Raw genomic sequence first — 25,889 nt, forward strand, 5'->3', positions numbered from 1 at the left:
GTGGTTGCTAGGGATTAAATATTCATCTTTTGCTTGTCACAGCCTATTCTGAGTGAATATTATACCTCAATACGTATGGTATCAGAGACCGGCAGCAGTAGATTTTTCCATTTACCTTACTTCTTTACAGTTGACATACATTTTACTTGTGTGTATGTTATAAACCCTACAATATATTGTAATTATTTTTGTTTTAAATAGTCATTCATCTTTTAAAGAAGTGAAGATATAAAGGGGGAAAGACTTTTATATGTACCCACCTATCAATACTCTTCACTCCTTGGTTTAGATCCAGGTTTCCTTCTGGTATCATTTTCTCTCAGCCTGAAGAACTTCCTTTAACATCTCTTGTAGTGAAAGTGTGCTGGTGACAAATTTTCTCAGCTTTCATACGCCTGAAAATGACATGATTTCATCTTCATTTTTGAAGGATGTTTTGGCTGCATATAGAAATCTACGTTGACAGTTTCTTTCTCTTAACACTTTAAAGATGTCATTCTATTGTCTTCTGGCTTGCACTTCTTCTGATGAGATCTCAAAGGTTATTTTTACCATTGTTGCCCTACATACTAAGCACCCCCCCTGCCTCCAGCTGCTGTTAATATTTTCTCTTTAGCTTTCAGCAATTTGACTATGATGTATCAAAGTGTGACTTACTTTGTGTTTGTTCTGCTTGGATCTCAGAGATTCTTGGATGTGTGGGTTGAAATTTTTAATGAAATTTTGAAATTCTCCTGTCATTATCTTCTGAAATCTTTTTTCTGCCTGTCTCTCTTCTTTCTGGAACTCCACACATATGTTAGACTGTATGGTATTGTCCTCCAGGTCTCTTAGATTTGGTTCTTTTCTTCCAGTCCTTTCCCATCCCCCTCTTTGCTGCAGTTTGGCTACTTCCTGTTGCCTCTTTTCCTGTCTTTAAATTCACTGATTGTGGCACACTTAGTGATTTGTTTCATTTAAGATACTGTATTTTCCAGTTCCGGAATTTCCATCTGGTTCTTTTTCACAGTTTTCATTTCTCTGCTGAGATTGTCCATCTGTTCACTCATTTTAACTATCTTTTCCTTTAAGGTTTTAAATGCACTCATAATAGCTGTTTTAAAGTCCTGGTGTGCTGATTCTGACATCTGTGTCATCCCCTGATCTGATTCTATGGCCTGTTTTCTCTCCTCATAGGAGAGAAAACATTTTCCTGCTTTTTTGCATGTCAAAGAGCTTTCAATTAAATGCTAGACATTGTGTTTCTGATATTTTTGAAGGTCTGGATCGTGTCATCATTCTGCTTTAAGAGTATTGAGTTTGGAGGATTAACTCCATCCCATTGAAGCTTATTTTTAGGCTTTGTTAAGTGGGACTAGAGTGTTCTTACTCTAGGGCTAGAGTATCCCTGCAGCTAAGGTCTGCCCTTTCTGGAATCTCAGCTGAATGTCTGGGGTGTTCAGCAAGTTCTCTCACTTTGGTTGTCAGAATGCCAGCATCTCCCAGCCCTGTGTGAATTTCCATTCAGTTCACAGCTTCCTGGTAGCTTTTCTCTACCAGGCCTCTGGAGTCTCACCCTGCACATGTGCAGCTCCATATTGGCCAAAGGCTCAGTGAGCCCTTATGAGATTTCTGGAACCCCTTCTGTTCACAGCTGCCTCCTCTCCATTACCCTGTTCTACAAATTCTGGCTGTTTCTGGCACTAGTCTTTGTTGCTCCCACCCAGTGAGCCTGCTGATCCGTTTGGGCTCCACTTCTCCTGTGCCATGACTTGAGAAGTGCCCGTAGGTAGAAATCCAGGATAAATATGGGGCTCATTTTGTGTGTTTCCTGCCTCTCAAGGATTACAGACCTGTCTCTCTGTTGTCCAGTGACTCTAAAGAATTGCTTCATAGATTTTGTTCAGTTACACAGCTTTCTATAAGACAAGTTAGGCCGGGCGCGGTGGCTCAAGCCTGTAATCCCGGCACTTTGGGAGGCCGAGACGGGTGGATCACGAGGTCAGGAGATCGAGACCATCCTGGCGAACATGGTGAAACCCCGTCTCTACTAAAAAATACAAAAAAACTAGCCGGGCGAGGTGGCGGCGCCTGTAGTCCCAGCTACTCGGGAGGCTGAGGCAGGAGAATGGCGTGAACCCGGGAGGTGGAGCTTGCAGTGAGCTGAGATCCGGCCACTGCACTCCAGCCCGGGAGACAGAGCGAGACTCCGTCTCAAAAAACAAACAAACAAACAAAAAAACAAAAAAACAAAAGACAAGTTAAATATGATACCCATTACTGCTTCGTGGCCAGAACTGGAAGCTAAGCATGGGTTTGATGTCACACAGACCTGGGTTTGGACCCCAGCTCTGCCCCTTAGTGGCTCTGTGACCTACAGCAGGTTATTTTATCTCTTTGAGCCTGAGTGTCTTTACCTAAGAAACAACAGGTTATTGTGAGGGCCAAATAAAACAAAGCAACAAAGCACACTTAGCACAGTGCTTGGCATATAGGAGTGTCTCAGTTCCCAGCAGCCTTTTTTTTTCTTTTTCTTTTTCTTTTCTTTCTTTCCTTTTTTTTTTTTTTTTTTTTTTTGAGACAGAGTCTTGCTCTGTCACCCAGGCTGGAGTGTAGTGGTTTAATCTCTGCTCACTGCAACCTCTGCCTCCTGGGCTCAAGCGATTCTCCTGCCTCAGCCTCCCAAGTAGCTGGGATTACAGGCTTCCACCATCACGCCCGGGCTAATTTTTGTACTGTAGTGGAGACGGGGTTTCACCATGTTGGCCAGGCTGATTTCGCGCTGCTGGCCTCAAATGATCCTCCCTCCTTGGCCTCCCAAAGTGCTGAGATTACAGGCATGAGCCACCGCGCCTAGCTTCCAGCAGCCTTTATTTCTCACTTATATGTCCTTTGCTGGTGAGGCTGCCAACCACATTGGATTAAATTAAACAACAACTGCTGTCATTTACATAGTGAATTAAGCATATCATTATTGAGGAATGAATCCTTGGTGACGGTAATTTTGTTAAACATTCATGCTATCCAGTTAACTGTAGGATGTGTTTTTGGTCTCTTTAGTATAGGCAGAAAACTTCTTAGCCCTAAAGGTAAGAAAGCCAAAAGTGTGCAATGAACAATTCATGAAAATATAGCTTAAATCTTCTGGCTTTGGCTAGGAAGGGCTTTCACGGCCAAGGAGGAGTTGCCTGTGTTTATTCACTCGTGCTTGTTGCCCAGCACCTCCTATGTGCCAGCCCTGGCTCAGGGCTCGAGACAGTGGGGCCAGAGGGAGGCTCCTGCCCAGGGCGAGCAGGTGTCCAGAAGGGGGCAGCTGCCACTGGCCACGTGACTCCAGCATGGTACCTTTTTTTTTTTTTGAGACGGAGTCTCGCTCTGTCGCCCAGGCTGGAGTGCAGTGGCGTGATCTTGGCTGGCTGCAACCACCGCCTCCCAGGTTCAAGCGATTCTCCTGCCTCAGCCTCCCGAGTAGCTGGGATTACAGGTATACACCACCACACCCAGCTAATATTTATATTTTTGATAGAGACAGGTTTTCACCATGTTGGCCAGGCTGGTCTTGAACTCCTTATCTTGAGTGATCGCCCACCTCAGCCAAAGTGCTGGGATTACCGCCACATGGTGCCTTTTAATGATGAGTCAGCCCACTTGAAATATGAATCTATCCTGTTCTGTGGCCCCACCATCCCGTGGAGATGACCTGCCAGCTGGAAGGGCTGTGGAAGCAACGTGCCGCATCCCTTCTCCGTGTGACAAGGGTGCGAATGTGGACACACTTGAGGCGCATTGCTCAGAGACAAGCAGCCCTCCACCGGAACGCTGATCTTCCGCAGCGACCTGGAGGGCGCCGAGTTCTGCGCAGCAATTCCAGGTGCAGCAAGGCCCTGCAGGGCTCCTCTGTGGGCAACATCCTCGTTAGTGTCTTCCCCGCGCCGTCCATTTTTAATGTGTTCTTTGCCAAATGCATTCCTTTTCATTCCACCTCTCCCTCTTCTTTATTTCCCGGCTCCTTTTTGATATTTACTTTTACTTGGACACATACCCACACACAGAAAAACCCTTTTATGCTTTTTTCAGTGACCTTTCTTTTTTCCCCCCCCAGCAGGCAGCACTGGGGGTTCTTTTTTTCTCATCCTTCCTCCTATTTAAAATTTAATGGGTGCCTTTCTGTTCCTCTCTCCTTCAGTCTGCTGTGGGCAACTGCTGAAAGAGGCTGTGGCAGACAGGACCACGTTTGGCGAGCTCATTCAGCCCTTTTTTGAAAAGGAGATGGCAGGTAGGCCACGTTCCCACTAACTGTCACGACCTTACAGGCTGCAGAGAGAACTTTCTCTTTGTGTGGCTCTCTGAACATCCAGGGGCTCAAAACTGGGGAGAACAGCTGGGAAATGGAAATTGGGTTTTCTTGTAAGCCAAGGCTCTATTGCCTGTTTCTAGTAAGGCCTCTTGGTGTCTGAGCCCGATCCCCAGTGAGGTGAGTTTGTGGATGTGTGGGGGTTATTCCTGATGGTTTAGAATGTTCCTATTTCTCAAGACTATTTGCTTTTCATAACTGGTACCACTTAAGATTGAGAGCCAGGAGAGGCCACAGACCTCCCAACATCTTTTTTTTTTTTTTTTTTTTTTTTTTTTTTTTTGAGACAGGGTATCAATCTGTCACCCAGACTGTAGTACAGTGGTGCAGTCTCAGCTCACGACAGCCTCAACCTCCTGGGCTCAGGTGATCCTCCCACCTCAGCCTCCCAAGTACCTGGGACTACAGGTCCATGCCACCACGCCTGGCTAATTTTTTTGTATTCTTTGTAGAGATGGGATTTCTCCATGTTGCCCAGGCTGGTCTCGAACTCCTGGGCTCAAGTGACCCTCCTGCTTCAGCCTCCCAAAATGCTAAGATGACAGGCGTGAGCCACCACCCCCTGCCCCTACACCCTTTGTTGTTTGGAATATAAAAATACTGTGGGTAAATATTCCAATTTAATCAGCACTCAGAAGCCAGAAGGTTCAGACAGCTTTGGGGATGTGAGTGTTGACTGGCATTGGTCCTCAGCAGTTAGGTGCTCGCCTGTTTGACAGGGGAAGCAGGACCAGATCCTCTTTCCAGGTGCCCTCTGTGACCCACAGTCTGAAGGCATTCCTAAGATCTGACCACCAGCAAGGACACCTTTGGGAGCATTCTAGTCAGGCTTCCTGAGTCCACAAAGGAGCCACAGAGATGGGACTGAGTCCGTCTGTCTCTTCCCTGGGGCAGTGAATTTCCCACTCACTCACCCACACCTTCCTCCCCTGCACATACTGCGGCTCCTCCCAGCAATCAGTGCACACCCACTTGTCAAAGTCTGACGTGCACACGTGCTTATTGTGAAGAAAGTGCATTCCAGAAGCAGCTGCCATTATCGTGAGCAGTGCGGGCATTGGCTAGGAACCCTCCTGGTGGAAGCTTGTGGCCTTCTCCTACCACTTTCTAGATGGAGCAGGTTGATGAGGAAGCACATGAAAACAGGCTCTGTGCTCTCAGCCATCCGCTGAATGGGCCTCCCGGGGAGATGTGCTGGCCGGCCCTCCCAAGTCCCTCCTTAAGATGTCCTAGTCCGCGGGGCGGAGTTCCAGTGTGTGGAGTAGGAGCCATCAGATGCAATGATCTGTGTAGGCGCAGGGCAGTGAGCGGGTCTGATCCTGAGTGTCTGCAGTGGTCCACAGAATGAGGTGATCTGTGTAGGCGCAGGGCAGTGAGCGGGTCTGATCCTGGGTGTCTGCAGTGGTCCACAGAATGAGGTGATCTGTGTAGGCGCAGGGCAGTGAGCGGGTCTGATCCTGGGTGTCTGCAGTGGTCCACAGAATGAGGTGATCTGTGTAGGCGCAGGGCAGTGAGCGGGTCTGATCCTGGGTGTCTGCAGTGGTCCACAGAATGAGGTGATCTGTGTAGGTGCAGGGCAGTGAGCGGGTCTGATCCTGGGTGTCTGCAGTGGTCCACAGAATGAGGTGATCTGTGTAGGCGCAGGGCAGTGAGCGGGTCCGGTCCTGGGTGTCTGCAGTGGTCCACAGAATGAGGTGGAGGTAGGAGGCACCAGGGAGGATGAAAACCAGCACGAGCTCTCATGCTTCCCAGTCTGGTTCAGATTCCAGCGCTGCCTCCACCAGCCATGTGGCACCAATAAACCACCTTGCCCTTCTTGAAGCCCCAGGCTTCCCGGTGACAGGATGGAGGTAGAGGTACCTTCCTGCAGGGTTGTCCTGAGAAGCAGCCCTCATCCACGTGCATAGGGCCTGGGAGGCCACAGGGCAGCTGCTGCTCTTCAAATCCACCTAGCGGCCGGGCGCGGTGGCTTGTCCATCATCCCAGCGAGTGTGGTGATTCACCCCTGTCATCCCAGCACTTTGGGAGGCCGAGGCAGGTGGATGTTTTCAACTCAAGAGTTCGAGACCAGCCTGGCCAACATGGTGAAACCCCATCTCTACTAAAAATACAAAAAAAAAAAAAAAAAAAAATTAGCCAAGTGTGGTGGTGGGTGCCTGTAGTCCTAGCTACTCAGGAGGTTGAAGCAGGAGAATCGCTTGAACCTGAGAGGCAGAGGTTGCCGTGAGCCGAGATTGCACCACTACACTCTAGCCTGGGTGACAGAGTGAGACTCAGTCTCAAAAAAAAAAAAAAAAAAAAAAAAAAGGTCACAGTAGCAAGCAGCAGCAATGGTGGAGTACCTGTTGCATCCTCAAGCATAATTTCTCTCCAGTTCTCTCCAAATTCCCATTTACTGAGGTGGGGATTAGCACCCTAAAGATTTGTTTAAAAAATAAGTGAATGTGATACCAGATTAACCTAATTTATATAGTTTCAAGTAGTTGCTGGTAGTATTCCATAGTATGTCTGGAAGGTAATTTAATTTCCCACTAACAAGCATAGTGGTTCAGAAACAGAGACAATGGCCGAGCAGCTGAGGCCGTGCCAATCAGCCAATCCCAGGGAAGGGTCTGCAGGAATTCGTTCACTCTTCTTGCAGTTTCCTTGTCCATTTGAACTTTTTTCAAAATATAAAATGACAAAAATAAAGATGTAGGTGGTTTCCAGATTTGCAGCCCTTCAATAATACTAAAATGCACACTCTTGTATGGAGAAACATCCCTGGTGATCTTATTAGGATATACTGAGGCCTGAGTCCGTGGCGATGTCCATGGACAGTGGCAGTGGTGATGCTGTACTGCCGTACGCTCCCACCAGCAGTGTGCACATGCTCATTCCCTGCCTGTCTTTGCCATCTCTGGGTATTGCCAGTGTATTTGTGTTCTGTTGCTTTGTAACAAATGTGGTTTAGAACAACACAGATTTATCTTGCAGTTCTGTAGGTCGGAAGTTCTGAAATCCAGGTATTAGCAGGGCTGTGCTCCTTCCTGGATCACTCGGGAGGATTTACTTCCCTGCCTTTTCCAGCTTCTGGGGGCCATCTCCATGCCTCGGCTCACGGCCCCTTCCTCTGTCTTCAAAGCCCGCAGAGTAGCATTTTCCAATCTCTCTCTCTGATCTCTGCGTCTGCTATCACACCTCGCTCTCTGACTCTGACCCTCTTACCTCCTTCTTATAAGGATGCTTGGGATGACCCAGAACAGTCCAGGATCATCTCCTCATCTCCAGATGCTTAATTTAACCCCATTTACAGAGCCCTTTTTACCATATCAGGGAACATATTCATAGGTGCCAGTGATTAGGATGTGAACATCTTTTTGGGAGGTTTTATTCTGCCTACCATGGCCAGCCATTTGAATCTTTGCCACTTTGTTAGGTGACAAAAGATGTGTTTATTTTTAATTGTGGTCTTCTGATTGTCGGTGAGGTTGGTAAAGTTGAACGTATTTTCATAAGATAATTGGTCATGTGTATTTTACCTTTGTGAACCACCTCTCTATAGCCTTGGCCTGTTAACTGTTCTTCTCTTTGCCCATTTTCCAATTAAGCTATTTTTTGGTCCTAATTGGTTTGTCAGTGCTCTTTGCGTATTAGGGTTGTTTACATTTTTCCATTGATTTTTCTTTATTTTATCTCTATGTTTCAAGTCACGTTATAATTTGGTAGTTTTAGCAATTGTTGGGAAAGAGAACAGTGACTCCTCACAGCCCTTTAGTTCTCAGGGATCGTGGGATGTCACAGTCACCGAGAAGGTCATATAAGGATGTTGGTTTTTTATGAGGTCATGGAGCACTCGTTCTTTTGGTTTCCTTACCTCCTCTCTCCTACCATTTGACAGCACAGTCTTATCTTCCTCGTCTTATAGGGAGTTGGGCATTTACAGATCCTTAATTAACCATCAGATATGGGCACCATTTTACTGACTTATTCAAACTGTATCTTTTGAGTAAATGGGGCCTATTGTTACTTCCTCTTCGAGAGACAAAAATGAATTTGCTTGAATCAAAGCACATCAACTTTGTACAGAGCTGGCTTAATTCATCCACCACTAAAAGCAAACCCAAGAGTCCTTTCAAAGGTGGTCCGAGCACAGAGTCGTTCTTGTGTTCGTTTTTTGTATTTGGGGGATGCAAAGGAGGCTGACGGCACAATTCCCAATTTTCTGTAAAGTTAGCGAGACCCGGATCACTTCGATCTTCAATGTTTCATGCTGAATTTTTTCTTCCACAGCTTTTTGTTTATTTAGACAATGTACCTCTATACTTTCACTCTTCCTACAAAATTGAAGACACAACAACAACCAATATCATATCTCCCTAACGGAAGCAATAAATTCTGTCATTTCACTAATCCTGATCTTGCAGGGATAACAAAGAATGCATTTACATTCATAACCACTAACAGGGTCTCATTAGTGGGCTGTAGAGAAGCTGCGGAGAAAACCAAAGCGCTCGGCTGGCAGAGCTGGAACCACCCAGGTCTGGCAGGGGCCTGCTTCACCGCCGGCTGAAACAAGAAGAAAATTTAAATGATTCTCCACAGAGGTTGGTTTCGAAGGGAAGGTCAGGCTGAACAGGGAGACTCTGCCTAGCCGACCACAGCCTGCTTATTTCTGAATAAGCCCAGCTGGCTGAGGCCCCCTCCTTCCTGAATTGAGCATTGAGCGTTGGTGACATCTGTGACTCAGGGGTCCCCTAGCCTGCAGGTGTACCCCACTGTTTGGGCTCAAGGGGTGGTGATTAACCACATCCCTTCCCCATACGCTGAGTTCTGAACCCATTAGGAGACAGACCTCAGAGTTTGCTGAGAGCGCAGAATGGATAATGTGGCTGAGATCCCAGGTCACAGTTGGGCTTAACATGCCCCTCTGAGGCCAGGCCTGGAGACAAGCCACCCATTGTATGGCCATACCCCAATGTGGGGACAGGGAGACGGGCCCCCATGCTTGCCCCAGAAAGAGCCCTGACCGAGTGGGGGCAGACGTGGAAGGAAATTCCTATGCGCTGTGGGCCAAGGCCAGCCAGCGGGAGAAGGCAGACCCGGAGGGACTCAGCCCGTCTCGGAGTGACTCCCCACTCTGGGGAAGAGGGAGGCCACAGGGTGAAGGGAACAGTGGAATTCAGCTTCCCAACACTGCCCTGCAGCCAGAAGGGCCCTCCTGAAACTGGAGGACATGCTGCTGTATCCCCTGAGGCCTTCAGAACTTCCAGAAGAGGAGCCGCTGGTTGGTTGCTCCCCCATATACCTTTGGGGAGTCCTTGGAGACGTTCCAGATTCCCCTCTTCAATCCTAGGTCTGTACTGGGTGCCAGCAGCATTCCTGGGAACATAGGAAAGTACCCAGTCACTCCCCTGCCTGTTAGGAGTTTTCATCTGTAAGGTTCAGGAGCTCAGCAAATGAGATTATTGTACAGACATGGAGACCTCGTCACCATGGGGCAGAGGCCCCTGTCGTCTCTGAGCTTGCAGGTGTCACTGCCAGAACGCCCTACCGTCTAGCCACCAGTGCAGAAACCCCATCCTCACCACTCCCCAAGCCAGGCACTGTAGACTCTTCCTGGGTACCCCCTCATCGCCCTAGTGGGTACCGGACCTCCTTCCCTGGGGACTCCACCCTGCCTGTGCTCCTGGCTGCTGGCCTCCTGCTGGTCTTCCACTGGGACCCCTGCCATTGCAGACTTGTGCCTTCTCTCCAGTCACCTTGGAGCTGCGTGCCCCAGAGATGTGAGCTTTTGTTATTGTGCATCCCCGCCACCCTCACAGTCATGCTCACCACCATCACCGGCTCCGCCGAATAGATCCAGATGTCATCTTTTCCCCGTGGAGCCTCTTGCTCTTATCCCCACTCCAGGCCTCGTGATGTTATGTCCCAGCCGTGACCTCTGCAGACTTAGTTATGTTCTGTTTTTGTCCTCACAGGTGCTGCCAACACCTCCTTCTTTCGAATCAGCAGCAAAATTAATAACTGTGCTGTTTTCCCATCTTTCCACATTTACTGGGCAAAGGACCCCAGGGCCCCATCTTAGCGCATCTTCAACCCCTTGATCCCAGGCCCTTGGTGACGGCACTGTGGACAGAGGATTGGGGAGATGCTTATTCTCTGCCTGGACTTTGAAATATATAGGTCTGACCTCCTAAACTCGTTCCGACTTGAGCTGCAGTGAACAGAACAAATTTATTCCCCAGGGCTCCACACGTGGCGTTCTTTATGCAGGCAACCTCCATTAAAGTCACCAGGAGTTTGCTCTGCATACGATAAACAGGGTCGAGCTTAAATCATGCAGCCTTAGTTGCCAGGGAGCTCCTGTCACTTTTACACTAGTACAAAACAAGTAAAAACGATTCTGGGCTTTTGGAAAAAGAAGTTCTCAGCTGTTTCTGTATCATTTAAAATGAGATGGTTGCCGCCGACGGCCTCCAGTGCCACCGTGTGCTACAGCAGTGTGCGCAGATGACCTCTTTCCTCCCGGAACCCAAGCAAAGGCGCTACTAGATCTCAGTTCTCTGCTTAAATCAGCGGTGGCTCACAGTGGCCACCACCGCCAAATAATGTCCTCAGCTCCTTCCCCACAGCTCCATTCCTACCAGAGGGTGTTGGAAATTTCTGAATTCTGGAGGCCCAGAGCTTCCCAAGGAAATTGGCCATATTCTGTCTTTGCCCCTTGGAATGTTGTTTCCCCATTTTCACTTAATATAAAACGATCCCTGCTCATGGGCCTCACTCTGTTGTTCAAACTCACCCAACACAAAGAAGTCTGAAGTCTGCACTGCTTTATTTTTAGCGTTTCTCATGAGAATTTTAGCCATAAATTAGGGTCCAGGGACTGTTGATGGTGGATATAACCTACTCCCAGGTTGCCAGGCCTAATTAATGATACAACGCTGGCTCTTCAGCCAGAAGGCCTGGCTTCTGCCCTGGCCCAGGGAACTGTTCTCATTCTCGTGTGTTGCTTGGACTTCCCCTGGAGAGTAGCTATGCAGGGAAGAGATTAAAAACAGCCGAAGGTGGGTCTTGTCCTTGTTGGTTTCTGTCTTTGCTCCAGAAACCAACATGAGATGAGATGCTCATCTCAGCCTGTCCACAGTGCACTCGGAACGTGCTGGAACTGCATGGTCAGGAGCCCGCCAGCCACGCCACCTCCCCAGCAGTGGGGCTTCTGAGTCAGACTCTAGCTTTTCACATCTCCCATCTCTCCATACACTCTGCGACACCTGCCCAACTGGTTTGTCAGCCCAGTTACAATGAGCTCCTGACTGGCAGCTGCCCCTGTGGCCCCGCCCCACCAGCATCTCCCAACAGCTAAAGCAGTTCTGTTGTAGGAAGGCTCACATTCCTTGGCACATACCAGACATATCCCGTTCTTATTGTCATGAGAGAAAACAGCTATTTAATTGGTAATGACTTTCCCCTAAAAGCGAAAGTCCTGGTATGTAGAAGAGGTGATGTGGAAGACAGATCATTAACGAGTTGTTACCTGTGCCCCTCCCACACATCCCTACATTTCCTAAATATTTCTGCTGGGAAAGGTCCCTCATGGCCTAATAGAACCCGAGAAAAGGCGGGAGATTTGAGAGAGTTTCAAGAAGCTAATTTGCACCCTTTCTGGTAATGAGGCCTCACCCTAGCAAATGCAGCCATCGTAATACAAACAAGCCAAAGCAGCCACCAATTGGGATGATGATGTGTTTTCAAGAGCCTTCCGTGGGTCCAGATCCCAGGAGGCATGGATCAGAGCTCAACCAAAGTGCTTCATTTTTAAGGGGGAATTAATATTCTCATCACTAAATGCACACTAAAGATCGACAATAGACCAGTTTTTCTCTTTTGTTAAAAACTTGCAAAGAGTTGCTGAGTTGAAAGACAAAGTAAATCTCCCCATCTGAGGAGGTAAGCGGAATGCTATTTCTTGTTTTTAGCAGAGCAGCTTCGGCGAGCTGCAAGCTGTCTTCCCGTGGAGGGGAGACCCTGAGGGACCCGCTGCCCGTTTCCAGCAAGCCTTTGCATGCGGTGTGTTTGTACTCGCTGAAGACAGCGCATGACTCTCTAAATAATTTACCAGTTGATTAATAGACTCACAGGGGTATAATTAGAAGAGGGAGAGACAGTGGGTACAGTAACCGGTACAGTGCTTGGGGGAACAGGAGCCTTTATTTTTTTAAAGAAACTTTCTAGGGTGCTGGGCGTTTGAAGATAAGTTGGGAAGAGCTCAGTGCCTCTTCTCTTTTGAAGTGGAAATAGGACAGTTTGAATCCGTCGAGTTTAATTTTTCACAAGCTTTAGGGGCCCCGCAGTGCAACTCCCTTTTTATTATTGAAAAAACTCTACATTTTTCTTTCATTTTTCTACACACACACACATACACACACACACATGCCAAGCAGTAAGTAATAAACACATTAATTTACTCTTATCCTATGTGGATTTCCTTCGCGTTGCCTCCCCCAGGTGTGCTGGCCTCTGTCCCTTTGGCACCCCCAGCCCACAGCCCCCGCTGCAGGGTGGCCTAGAGGTGGATTAATGGATGCCCCTGTAATTTATGCATTTTAAAGGAACCCTCACCTCAGTCTGACAATGCTTTTGAAGTAGCTCCTTTTTTCAAGTCAAACTTTTGACTTTTCCGCTGGGACTGCTACAAAGATTTCCTTATGGAAACTAGGTAGGAGTCCTTTTCAGCCTGAGAGAAGGCTGTGGCCAAGATAGCCCAGCAGAGCAGGAGGGTGCAAGTGTTGCTTGCGTTCTGGGGGCTGGAGGGCCCGGGATGAGGACATTTAGAGGAAGGGCGAGCACCTTTGCCTATCAACAGGTTTGTGCCTCCCGAGGGGCCTTCTCTTCGGTTTTTTTACATGAGACTTTCATTTTGAAATTGTGCATTGTCTCTCTCCAGTATGAAAATGATGCTTTGCCAGGGGGCAGCCCCGTCACCAAAAGGTCAAAAAGCCTTTGCTCAATGGCTAGTCTAGTGGGGAAACTGAGGCAGTGAGTGATGCCAAATTCATTCATGCATCCATTCAACGACATTGTCTCCCCAAGAAGAATGGGCGCTGCCGGAGTGGGGGCAGGTCTGGCCTGCTTAGCACTGTTCCTTGTCACCTGGCTGGAGCCACCATAGGGGCACAGCCAGATTTTCCTGTTGGGCTGAATGTCAGGTGTTGCTGTGTGTCCGGCATCCAGATTAAAAAAGAAACCAAACCCAGCCCAGACATTTCTGGGGAGTCCAGGGAGAGCCGGAGCGCACAGAGTCATCCTTGCTCTGACCAGAGCTTCTAGAAGCATTTCCCTCTCCGTGGGCAACCCCAACGGCTTCAGAGAAGAGCAAACCTCCAGTGCGCTCAGCTGTGAAATTGTCTCTGACAGGCCTGACCCTGGAGGCCCCGGGCCTTCTTCTCCAGTCGGGAGGTCTCTCGGTGTAGCTGTCTGGGCAGCCCCTGGCATGCCTAGAGCTGTGCTCCTGCCCCTCACAGACCCCCCCAACGGCAGGTGCAGCTTGAAGCCTCTTTCCCTCTGGGAACGTCCTCGCCTGACGGGAGCTGACACGGGTTCTTTCTCACTGGGCTGTGAGCGGGGCCTGCAGAGGCAGGGGCAGGACATGAGGGGTGGGGAAGAGGCGGCCCCAGTGACCCTCTGCAGCCTCTACACCTATGATCGGGGACGTGGGACTTGCTGGGGTTTGTCAACCAGAAGCTGGCTCTGAGGTTTCCTGTGCAAGGGAACTTGGCACAGCCTCATCGGACACGGAGGGAGGGAAGCGGGCACCACACCCTGCAGCTTCACACCTGTCGCTGCTGCTCTGGGTGACAAGGGCACACCCGACAGAAGCAGCAAGATGGGAGCAGAGGGACACGGGAGGGGGAGAGGCGAGGGAAGAGGCTTCCTGGCATACAGAGGGATATACCGGCCCCCACCCCCTCCCTGGGAAGATCCTGGGGAAGCAGGGGATGCGGGAGGCGGGGGAAGGGGAAAGAGAGTCCCTCCTCCTCACCCTCACCGCAGACCTCCTCTGATTGACCCCATCCACGATCTTCATTGCAGAACTCTGACCTCCCCCTAGTCTTTGGTTGGTTTACTGGGAGACGAGACGGCCTCATCTGGGACCTCCCCACCCCAGGATCCCCCCGTTTCTGCTCATGCTGTCTGCTCGGCCGGCCACTTCCAGGGCTGAGGAGCCAGCTCCCGCAGGGCTCAGGGTAGGAGTTCAGCTAGGTTAGTGGAAGAGCGAGCCTGTGGCAGTTGACCTGGGTCCCTGTGGTGTGGACAATACCAGGCCAGCCTGCCTCCAGCACCCGGGGCCCAGATGCTGCCCTCTGCTGCCTGCATTTCTATTCGGGTGAGGCCCCTCTCCATGGGCAGCCCTAGCGGCTTCAGAGAGTTAGTCATTTTTTTTTTTTTTTGAGATGGAGTCTCGCTCTGTCGCCAGGTCGGAGTGCAGTGGCGTGATCTCAGCTCACTGCAACCTTTGCCTCCCGGGCTCAAGCGATTCTCCTGCCTTAGCCTCCTGAGTAACAGGACTACAGGCACCTGCCACCACGCCCAGCTAGTTTTTGTGTTTTTAGTAGAGACAGGGTTTCACCATGTTGGCCAGGTCTTGATCTCTTGACCTTGTGATCCGCCCGCCTCGGCCTCCCAAAGTGCTGGGATTACAGGCGTGAAGCACCGTGCCCGGTCCAGAGAATTAGTCTTGAAGGAACAAAGAGCAGACAGGTCACAGGGGGCAGCATGCAGCCTGAAGGGTTTCTAGAAGGCAGGCGAGTGACTATCACTCCCAGATGGGAGGGGCCGTGGCTACAGGTCAGGGCTCAGAATCACACAGACTTGGTTCCCATTCAGACTCTGCTTCCTCCCAGCTGTGCTACTGGGCAAGCCATGCACCCCGTCAGAGCTCCCTTCAGTTTTCCTATCAGTAAGGTGAGCTTTCCTAGGATCCCATTTGTTGGCTTGCTCTGTATAAAGGGAATTGTGTCTGTAATTCACTAATTACTTACTATGGTCACTGGTTACAATCACTGACTACTCACCATGATTGTGAACAAGAATGGAGTTGCCATCGTCATCATCTTAGTGGTAGTAATGGTACTCACAGCAAGTCCTGTCGGGTGTGAATATATTTTATATATGGGAGATTTTTTATATTTATTTATTTCCTGTGACTGCTACCAGCTTTGGGGACCCGGTCCCTGCAGTAACTGGGAACTGACAGAGCTCAAGTTTGCATTACTCTGATGCTCGGTGATATGGTTGGCTGTGTCCCCACCCAAATCTCATCTTGAACTGTAGTTCCCATAATCTGCACTTGTCGTGGGAGGGACCCAGTGGGAGGAAATTGAATCATGGGAGTGGTTACCTCCATGCTGTTCTCATGATAGTGAGTTCTCACGAAATCTGATGGTTTTGTAAAGGGCTTTCCTCTGCTCTGCCCCGTCGCTCTGCACTTCTCCTTGCTGCCTCTATGTGAAGAAGGACGTGTTTGCTTCCCCTTCTGCCATGATTGTAAGTTTCCCAAGGCCTCCCCAGCCTCGCCGAAGTGTGAGTCCATTAAACCTCTTTCCTTTGTAAATTACCCAGTCTTGGGTATGTCCCCCAGTTATCTCTTGTAGCCTAATAAGCTACCCTCCAAGTTAATGGCATAAAATGACACTGAGTTTATTATGCTCCTGATTTAGTGGGTCAGGGTTTGGGGCAGGACATGGCAAGGAGGCCTCGACTCTGCTCTATAGTGACTTGGGCTTAGGTGGGTTGCCTTGAACTGCCTAAGAGAGCTGGGCTGGCTCACCCGGGGACTTACATCTGGATCTCAGTTCTGGCGTCAGCTTGGTTCCTTGGTTCTTCTCCACGTTACATCTGCCAGGATGGTGTGTCCAAGACAGATTCTTCATCGCCATGTCTGGTGCCTGGGAGGGCACACTTAGAATGGCTGGGGCTGGTCAGGCATCTTCCCTCCTCACAGCCTCTCCCTGGGGCTGGCTTCACCTGTCTTTTTACATGGTGGCTGGCTGCTCCTGGCTCAAGCACTCCACAGAGTTCAAGGGCGGCAGCGGTTGGGGTGGAAGGTGGGGCCAGCGGCCAGGCATCCCATGACCTCACCGCAGATACCCCAGCATACACTTCTGTCTGATTCTATTCATGGAGCTTGTCACTGGGGCCAGTCCAGGTTCCAGGGAGGGGATTGAGACACTGGCCCCCTCCCGGCCCCTGCCCTGGGAAGAGTAGCAAAGAAGGCGTGGCCATATTTCATCTCCCACACCGGGGAAGGCTTGATGTGAGCATTTCAGTTTTGTTCAGGATGGGCTGCCCCACGTGCCTGGGAGGCAGCCACAGCCTAAGCAGCCCTCAGGAGCTGGGTCCCCAGGCGACATCGGGTGCCACATAAGGGCCTACTAATACCTCCGTGGCTTTGGAGCCCAATGCTGTCCTCATGAGGAACAGGAAGCCCTGGCTAGGAGGTAAAATGAGTCGCCCAAAGGCAGGTTGCAAGTGGAATGCAGATTGCAGGGCATAGTTCGGGCCTCTAGTCCTCGTGATCACAGTGCTCCTCCTCCTAAAAGTCAGGTGGCAGCAAGCAGCCCCAGAGCTGGATTGGCTGTATGCAAATCCAAGCTCCACTCCCTGTGAGCTGTATGGCTGTGGGCAAGTCACTTCCTCTTCCTGTGCCTTGGTTTTCTAATCTGTAAAATGGGATTCTGTGGCTACTTCTTTCGTAGGGAGAAAACTACATGAATTAATATTTGAATCAGAACAAAGACAGGCTTAGAACAGGGCCAGGCTCATCATATGCACTCTAGCATACATGCTTGGTGAGTCAATATACTATTGTATCTTTTCTCTCCCAGGGCACTGGGCTCATGGTTCTGCTTGCTGCTGACTTTCTTCTCATAGATTGTGTGGGCTATGGCATCCTCGCTGCCCTTGAGATGTGGGAGGAAAAAACTGATTCTAAGCCCTGAATTCATTAAAATGGAAGGAAAATCATGTTCCTTAAACTCTTTGATCTGCAGTGTACACTTAGTGAATACATCATACTTTAAAACAATCCAGTTCACACGCAGACTAGCTGACCTCTGCTCATTTTCCCAGATACTTTCATATTCCACTGAAAGATGTAAAAATGTACTTTAAAATAAGAGGAATTATCAAATCATTCTGCACAGTGTGGCTAGCTGAGCTTTTCTAATAAAGAAGTCTTACTGATTTGCTAAGTGATGTACCAGTTGTTTATAGAAGAATGTCTATTTTTGAATGGTCTCTTTTGTCACCTAAAACTTCATTTGAAAGGGACAAACTGGCCAGGCGTGGTGGCTCATACCTATAGTCCCAGCACTTTGGGAGGCTGAGGCGGGCGCATCACCTGAAGTCAGGAACTCAAGACCAGCCTGGCCAACATGGCGAAACCCCATTTCTACCAAAAATACAAAATAAAATTAGCTGGGCCTAGTGGCACGCTCCTGTAATCCCAGCTACTCATGAGGCTGAGGTAGGAGAATCTCTTGAACCCAGGAGGTGGAGGTTGCAGTGATCCAAAATTGCACCCCTGCACTCCAGCCTGGGTAACACAGCGAGACTACTCCATCTCCAAAAAAAGAAAAAAAAAGAAAAAGGGGATAAACCGAAATGTTCACTATTGGGCATCTCTGCCCCTCAGGTAGATATGTCAACGCCATGTGGGCACCTCAGTGTTGTCTTTGCCTTTTGCCCGAGTAGACGTGGTAAAGAAGGGAGTGACAGAAAGTGGGTGGCCCTCTCCAAGGGAGGAGGGGCACAACGTGGCCTCCTAGTCTGCAGGGCACCCAGGGCTGATGTACTTACTTCTCTGGACTTGACAGAAAATCCAATATTAAAACACTATTATTTCCTGGCACCATTGTCTGCCAGGCAATTTTAAATGTTGTTAAGCAATAGAGGTATCAGAGTAGAAATGTTGGCGTCTAAGGAAACCATGGAAGATGTCTATTTCATCTCCTACTTGGGGAACCAAGGCCCAGCCAAATGGGGGTTTGTCTGGGGCAAGTGACTTGAGTTTACCAAAGAGCAAGCTAGATCCGGTGGGCCTTACCCTCCCTTAGGAATCACAGGGTGCGGCCGATGGAACAATCCCGGTTTCTCCTCATTATCTTCTCCAGGTTTGGAAATGTTCTGTGCGTTGCTGGCAGCGTTCACTTGGGGGTGCAGAACCCATGTTCCACCAGCAGGTGGTAGTAAATAACAAACAAACGGCTTCACCAACGGAAACACCTGGCGCCAGGTCCTGGCACCGGGGCGCTGCGGGGCCTTCAGGGCACGCAGGATTTCTGGCGACAGCATCGAGAGGAGCTTGCAGGCCCAGCTGCCGGGAATCCGTGCCATCCTGAGAGTGATGGCCTCCAGAGATGGGAGGCGTTCAGCTTTCCTTGAATTAAGTCAGGGCCTGGGCACACCTCCCAGCAGCCTAGAGTAGAGACCCTGGCGGGATGCAAGCCCCGCTTCTTTCAGGCACCAGGTTGTGTGAAATGAAAATTAAAAACAAAACCAAAAGCAACCCCCTTTCCTCCTCCGCAGTCGTGTTCCTTTTCTAAGATTCCCTGGACCTCCTGGATCCTATTGGGTCCCCGGGGACCCAGGGACCAGGAACTGTGCTGGGAGGAGAAAGAGGAGCAAATGCCAGCCTCCCCCCGTGAACACTGATGTTCACCTTGACGTCGATTTCTGTTTTCTGTTTTCTTTTTTCTTTTTTTTTTTTTTTTTTTTTTTGAGATGGAGTCTCCCTCTGTCGCCCAGGGTGGAGTGCAGTGGTGCGATCTCGGCTCACTGCAAGCTCTACCTCCCAGGGTCACACCATTCTCCTGCCTCAGCCTCCCGAGTAGCTGGGACTACAGGCACCCGCCACCACGCCCGGCTTATTTTTTGTATTTTTAGTAGAGATGGGGTTTCACCGTGTTAGCCAGGATGGTCTCGATCTCCTGACCTCATGATCTGCCTGCCTCGGCCTCCCAAAGTGCTGGGATTACAGGCGTGAGCCACTGCGCCCAGCCGACATCAGTTTCAAGGAGGGCTTGAAGAAGGAAAGAAGTTACACGGGGCAGCTTGAAGCAAATGTGAGGGGTGAGCAGAGGGAGTGTGGGTGCGGTGTAGGTATGTAGGTATGTAGGTGTGTTTGCTAAATGTGTAATGAGGCTGTGTGCTTCGCTCATGTACTGTGTGTGGATAGGTGTTGTGCATGTGGGGGGCTGTAGGGGTGTGGGGTGTGTAATGTGTGTGTGTGGGTGTTTGTAGCTGAGTGCATGAGCACATGTGTGTGTGCGCGTGCCTGTGTGTGTTGTAGTGTTTCAGGTGTCGTGAGTAGACATGTATGTAGTGTGTGGGAGAGTTTATGAGTGTGCATGGAGGGGTGGCGTGTGCAGGGCATGTACAAGGGTGTATGGGGAGGTACTCAGCTCTTTCCAATTTGCCCTGGGCTGCCAAGGAGGGTCACACGGCTTATCACAGGTCTAGCAATCAACCTTGGCATGTTTTTTCCTTTAAGCCACTGGCTGAAGGAGCTATTTCCTTTGCTCCACTTTTTGTCCTATCTTTGTGTGCCACCCCCAGCAACCTTAGTGCCCCTCATATCTTCTCCCTCAACAGCCTCTGAGACAATAACTGATGGGCCGAAAGCCAAGGTCCCTGCAGGGCTGGTTCTGCGGTGCAGTGCGGACAGCAGGCGGCGGCATGGCGCAGCAGGAGGGGCCTCCGTGCCTGCTGCAAAATTGCAAGCTGGGTTGGGTGCGCTCTCCGGCCCCTTTCCTGCTCACACCCATCAGCCCTGGAGCTGGATGTGACTGAGGGTGACTGAAGCCAGACCTGCAGCCCGGGAGGAGACAGTGCCGCCCAGTTCCATCTCATCGGTGTTGGGACTCCTGTCCCGAGCCGTGGAACTGCTGTGCAGGAGGGAGCCTGATGGGATACTGGGCCTTTAGACAGGACTCCTTCCCCTTCCAGACAGGAGGGTGGGCCACGGGCCCGCGGTCGGGGGTGGAGGGGCTGGGAGCATCCCACTTGCCACCATGGATCCCCATCTTACCCCCATGCCAAGCCCCAGGCACACCCAGCCCCGCGGGGAATAAATGGATTGAGATTTTAATGACCCAGAGGTCAACTCGAGGACTGCCATCTTTTATGGAAGATCTTGAGAAAAAAAAAAAACAACAACGAAACCATGTGGTGTGGCGTTATGAAACAATGAGATACTCATATCTTGCACTTGGCTAAATTTAGGGTTGACAGGACATTCCAGAGAGGTAGCCCTTGGCGGTAGCTTGTATGAAGGGTGAGATGTTAACTGTCAAGCCCAGAAATCAAGCCTGAGGCATCGACTTAATGGTGAAAGACTTTAGACCACGCTGAAAAATCTCTATCTGAGAGGAGGAGAAAGGGTAAATGGACAGCATTATCAAGGGGACTCGAAACTTCGGGCAGAGCACAGTGAACCAAGGAGCAGCCCGTTCTCAGCTTTGTGCTAAGCTGGCTGGTCAGACCACGCGGGGCTGGAAACGTGAGTCTGTAGCTGACAGGAAAAACCAAACAAGCCGCAGCAAAACAGACACCGAGCCTCAGAGAGGCTGGGACAAGAGACACAGGTGGGTTTGGGGGAAATTACACTAAAGGCAGCGTCTTCAGGGTTCGCCCCTCACCCCTCAACTCGCGTGCCGCCCCTGAGAAGAGATGCTGACTGGGAAAGGTCGGTAGCCTCAGAGCAGCACCCGGTGGGGTCTGTTGCTTGTCTTGACCCAGCTGGGAGAGCCCTACCATGACACAGGATCCCTGTGCGCTGGGAGAGGACCAGTGCAGCCCCTCAGCCACGCAGCCCCAGTGAGGAACTGTGAGCAAAAATGTGTTGCTGTTCCGTATAAAAGGTTAAAGGACTCTAATGAGGAGCTTTCACAGGACTGCTAACACAGGCAGATGTGGGCAAAGGCCCGTGATGCCAGGCTTCTGGGCAGAGCTTCCAGAACCGATGGAGTTACAGGACGGCCGGAGGCCACCCACACTGCAGGTCCCCCGAAAGGGAGAGCCGCCCATGGCCTTCAGGGGAGATTGTGTCCTTTGTTGCTTTAGGAACGGTCTCTCACAGGGGCCATTTCAACCTGTTTTAGGCGTTAAATTGTTTCCTTTAAAAAAAAAAAAAACACCACATTTTTAGTGGAAAACTTTAAACACATCAAAAAAGTAGAGAGAATAGAATAATGAACCTGTGGGACCCATCGCTAGTGTAATGAACCTCACGTGCTTGTGGCCACCCTTGTTGCATCTAGAACCACCCTCTCCTACCCCAGAGACCCCTCCCAGCAAACCCCAGGTGCTAGTGCTCATTCTTTTGGCTGCATATTTAATTCGCGAGTGGGTGATCACGTAGAGATGAATGGAATGACTGAGAGGAAGGGTCTCCCTTGGTTATTTTCTGTTGCCGCAGGACCTGATTCAGTGCTTGGTGAGAAAAATCCTTAAGTTCTCTGGCCCATGAACACTTGAGGAACTAAAGAACTTCCTGGTTTTTGGAAATGGTTCTCTTTTTTCCTTCCCTCCCTCCCTTCCTTCGTGTTTATTAGGTGCTTTCCATGGGCCCAGTACTGTGCCGGGTGCTGGGGTATAGCAATGAGCCTGACCCTACTAGGGGGATCGCTGCTTTCGTGGGGTGGGGGTTGGGGTGGGAATGCAGGTATTAAACAGATACTACATCAGTTGTTACTGATGTGCGCTTGTGATGAGGCCTTCCGGGAAGTCTAACCGCAGAGCCTGCATTTCCTGATTCCTGCAAAGAGGGGTTTGTTTGGTTTTTGGCTCAAAGTGGGAACCAGTGTGAGCATTCCGTTTCTTCCTCAATCTTTTGGAAACTTGGCCCTCCCTGCCTGCGACGTCCCCAGCACTTCCTACTTCTGTGACCTCTGCTTTCCTGCCCAGTTTGTGTTGCATTACATCCGGGTCCTCTTATCTCCACCACCCTGGGCTCCATGAGCAGAGGGATTGGGTCCGATTCATGGACCATCAACTGGTGGCCACCCTTCTCCCTCCTTCTCTCTCTGTCTCTGTCTCTCTCTCTGTCTCTGTGTGTGTGTGTGTATTTGTATATGTAGCATGTATATATGTATATATATTAATATGATTAGATATGAATATATGTTTAAATTAGACCATATATACAAGTCATTGATTTACCTGCTTTTTTCTCATTCTGTCATAGACTTCTGCCTCAACCTGTCATAGATCTCTTTCCAAGTTAATATAGAGATTATTTTTAAAAGGTGGTCTAATATTCTATTACAGAGATGTACCTTCTTTGATTTAATCTGTCCTCTATTGATGGACATTCTAGATCATTTCCAATTGTCACTATTATAAACAACACTGAAATGGACATCTTTGTATACACATCTTTTTCCCCTCTGGGCTATTATCTCTTAGGTTCAAGTTCCTAGAAGTAAGATTGCTGGGTCAAAAGACATGTACATTTTAAATTTTGATGCAGGTTGGGAAATTCTCTCTAGAAATCTTTGTCAACCAACAGAAAAACAAAAAACAAAAACTTCATTGTATTTCTGTCTGGCCTTCCATTTTTCCCGTGAGTCAGATTTCTCCCCAGTTGAGAAACTTTGCTCTTATTGGTTCGTCAGTGGCCAGTGTGAGGAACTCAGGGGCTCCAGGCCATTGGGTAATGAGGCAGCAGGACAGTTGGGGGTGTTATGGGCCGGGATCATGGGCCTGATCTCCAGCTGACTAGATGACCTTGAGTGGGTCACTTAAACCACAACCTCTTTGGGCCTCAGTTTCCTAACTTTCAAACAAGAGGTTAATGGCATGACCTTCCAGGCCCTCAGAAAGCTATGGCTCCAAAGTTCAGACCACCTGCAGTGCAGCTGGGTTTCCAAGCCATACCTGATTATTGGAGATGACACTCAGAAAATATTTGGTCCAAATAATTCTCACCCCTGAACAGCGGAGGCCTTCGTGGGCCTAGACTATTAGCGGGATCCGCCATTCTGATCCCAGCCAAATGCGGCCCCCTTAGAAGCCGTCCTAGGCCCAATGAAAGCAGCAGCCTCCCATCATTTGGTTGATTTTCTTCACAGTACTCATGACTCTCAGAAATGGTTATTTGTTACCTGGGTAATGTTTGTTTCCCAGAGACAGCGTGAATTTCAGGAGCCCAGGAGCCTTGGCAGTCAAGCTTGCTGTGTAGCCCGTATCCCATGTCAAGCACAGTGCCTGGCACAGCCCAGATGGTCAGCGACTACCCACTGGGTGAATCGTGGGGGAAGGATTATTTCTGTATTGGTTTCTTCTTTCCGTGAAAATATCTGTAAATATTAAGGATAAGACTGGACTGGAAGGCTCTATGGCAGATTCTTACCCCACATTGTTTTAAATCAGTGTTTATTCATCCTGGCAAGAAAACACAAGGTCTCTGGATCAGAGGACAGACCAAATTCATTCACACAGTAATCTCAGAGCTGGCTCCCCACGCCCAGGTCCTCACAGGCAATGTGGAAAGAGCCAAGTGCACCCCGAGTGTACAGGGGGTCTATAGCAGGAGGGGAGCCCCAACATTGTGACTCTTGGAGCTTATGCGGGACAACATGCCAGCTCCCTCCCGAGCTTTACCCTGGAAGGAACTGACTCCAACTCCAGAGGAGAGGAGGAGGAGATCACTAGGTTTACAGCCCTTTGAATGTAAACAAATGTCTCAGGGCAGAGGTCCCTAAGTCTCTCTGGCGGTCTCTGTCTTTAACTTCCAAGGCTGTTCTTAATCTGTCATCCTTTATCCCAGGTGCCAACAGTCTTTGCTGAGACGCCCTGACCACGGGCAAGCATGAAAATACTCATGAAGCATCACTGCCCCACACACATCTCCTGAATTGAAAAGTAACAGCCACCACCTCTGAGTGTCAGCTATGTGCTGGAATTGTAAATGTGGTGTGAGCTGGTCACGATGAGTCCTGTTATCCTCTTTCAGCAGATAGGAAGCTGAGACTTGGAGACTGAGAGACTGCCTGGAGATGAGGCAGCAAGGAAGGGAAGAGCTGAGATGAGACCTAGATTTGTGAACGCCCCAAGCCCATGTTCTCCTCCCTACCACCTGGCTTCCCCAAAGTCTGGTCAAGTTGGTTTTAACAGAGTTGATTAGTTGCAGTGAAGCATTTGAAAAACCTTCTATTTATTCAACATCTACTATGTGCCAGGCATTGTTCTAGGCAGGGAAAAGTGGGAGAGACACGGTCCTTTGTTCTGATGGGACCCACCCATGAGAGAGACGCAGACATTAAAGAAAGAATCACCCAGAGAGAAGTACCCTTGTGATAACAAGGATGGCAAGTGAGGGAGGATGAGAAGTGCAGGCTGAGGGCTGTCCTTAGAGACTTCCCTGGGGAGGGAACATCCCACCGTGGCCCTGAGGCTGAGTTTGAAGGCTGAACCCAGGCAGGGTGTGGGAGAAGGGTGTTCCGGATGGAGGAGGTGGCACATGCGAAGGGAGGTGCAAGCTGGGAAGATTCACCTGGGAGGAAGGCAGGGCGCAGACCTTGCCCTGGAAAGGAGACCGCTGTTTATCCTCAGAGCACTGGGGGGCCACTGCAGGTTTGAAGCAGGGGAAGGGATGGGATTCACTGAAGTGACTTCTCATTCATGCTAGGTAGCCAGATGTTCTCGTGAAAGCAAAACCCTTTTCTGCTCTTTCCTGGGGACTGGGGAAGAAAGGATGAAGGACTTGAGAGAGAACACATTCAGGGAGATGCAGATTGCCTAGAATTAGGTTTATGGTTTTTTGGTGACAAGGGCAGTAACCCAGCAAGTCACGGCCACAGTGGTAAACGGCTGGTAGTGATTTTTGTGCATCTCTTCCTTCCATGTTCACCTGGCTGTCAGCCTGGGGGGCCCTGTGGAAGGTTTCAAATGTGTGCTTCAGGCCGTCTTGCCAGACCCCCGGGCAGTCGATAGGAGGGCAAGCAGGCAGCTTCCAGAGAAACTGCCGAACTCACTGCCACCACACCCCTAGGAACCAGTTCCAATCGGGGCCACAGTCATAGCAAACAATGGTAATATTTACCAAGTATTTCTGGAAAAATGAGTGCAAAGTGCAGGAAACGCAGTGCAAATTGCTAGAACGCAGTACATTAGCAACATAGGACATTTAATGAGTCTGGGAAGAGAGGTATGAATTTCAGGAAAATGTCAATTGCCACAATGTAAACAAGAGGCTTCTCAATATCTCATTCTCCGTAGGACTTTATTTCAGTCTTTGGTTATAACTAGTTCTGTGATTCTTGGGAGAGACTTCATTCTCAGCATCAAGGAGGGGGAAATTGGAGCATTTGGGGAAAGAGAGGAGTGGGGGTTGCTAGTGCATCACAGACTAGCAGAGAGCTTTGGGGGCACTGGCACGATCCCATTTGAGGAAAACTGAAACTGCAGCTGGGGCTGATGTGCTTCCAGGAAAAGTGTTTGCTGTAAAAACTGGGCCCGTAGTGGGTGCTGTGGTCTGAATGTGTCCTCCCAAAATTCATATGCTAAAATCTAA

The 25,889-nt window shown here is 49.7% G+C and overlaps 2 protein-coding genes across 2 annotated transcripts in view; one reads left to right on the top strand and one right to left on the bottom strand.

The window, feature by feature from the left end:
- AK8 (adenylate kinase 8) overlaps positions 1 to 25,889 on the top strand; it is a 346,351-nt gene that overhangs the window by 248,032 nt on the left and 72,430 nt on the right. Inside the window, exon 11 of the mRNA XM_050760106.1 lies at positions 4,166 to 4,255. Coding sequence (XP_050616063.1) covers positions 4,166 to 4,255 — 90 coding nt within the window. The remainder of the gene's footprint in view (positions 1 to 4,165; positions 4,256 to 25,889) is intronic.
- Positions 1 to 25,889, bottom strand: part of GTF3C5 (general transcription factor IIIC subunit 5) — an 870,547-nt gene that overhangs the window by 244,617 nt on the left and 600,041 nt on the right. The gene's annotated exons all lie outside the window — the stretch shown is intronic.

This window comes from Macaca thibetana, chromosome 15 (genome assembly GCF_024542745.1).
Source record: "Macaca thibetana thibetana isolate TM-01 chromosome 15, ASM2454274v1, whole genome shotgun sequence".
NCBI classification, from domain to species: domain Eukaryota; kingdom Metazoa; phylum Chordata; class Mammalia; order Primates; family Cercopithecidae; genus Macaca; species Macaca thibetana.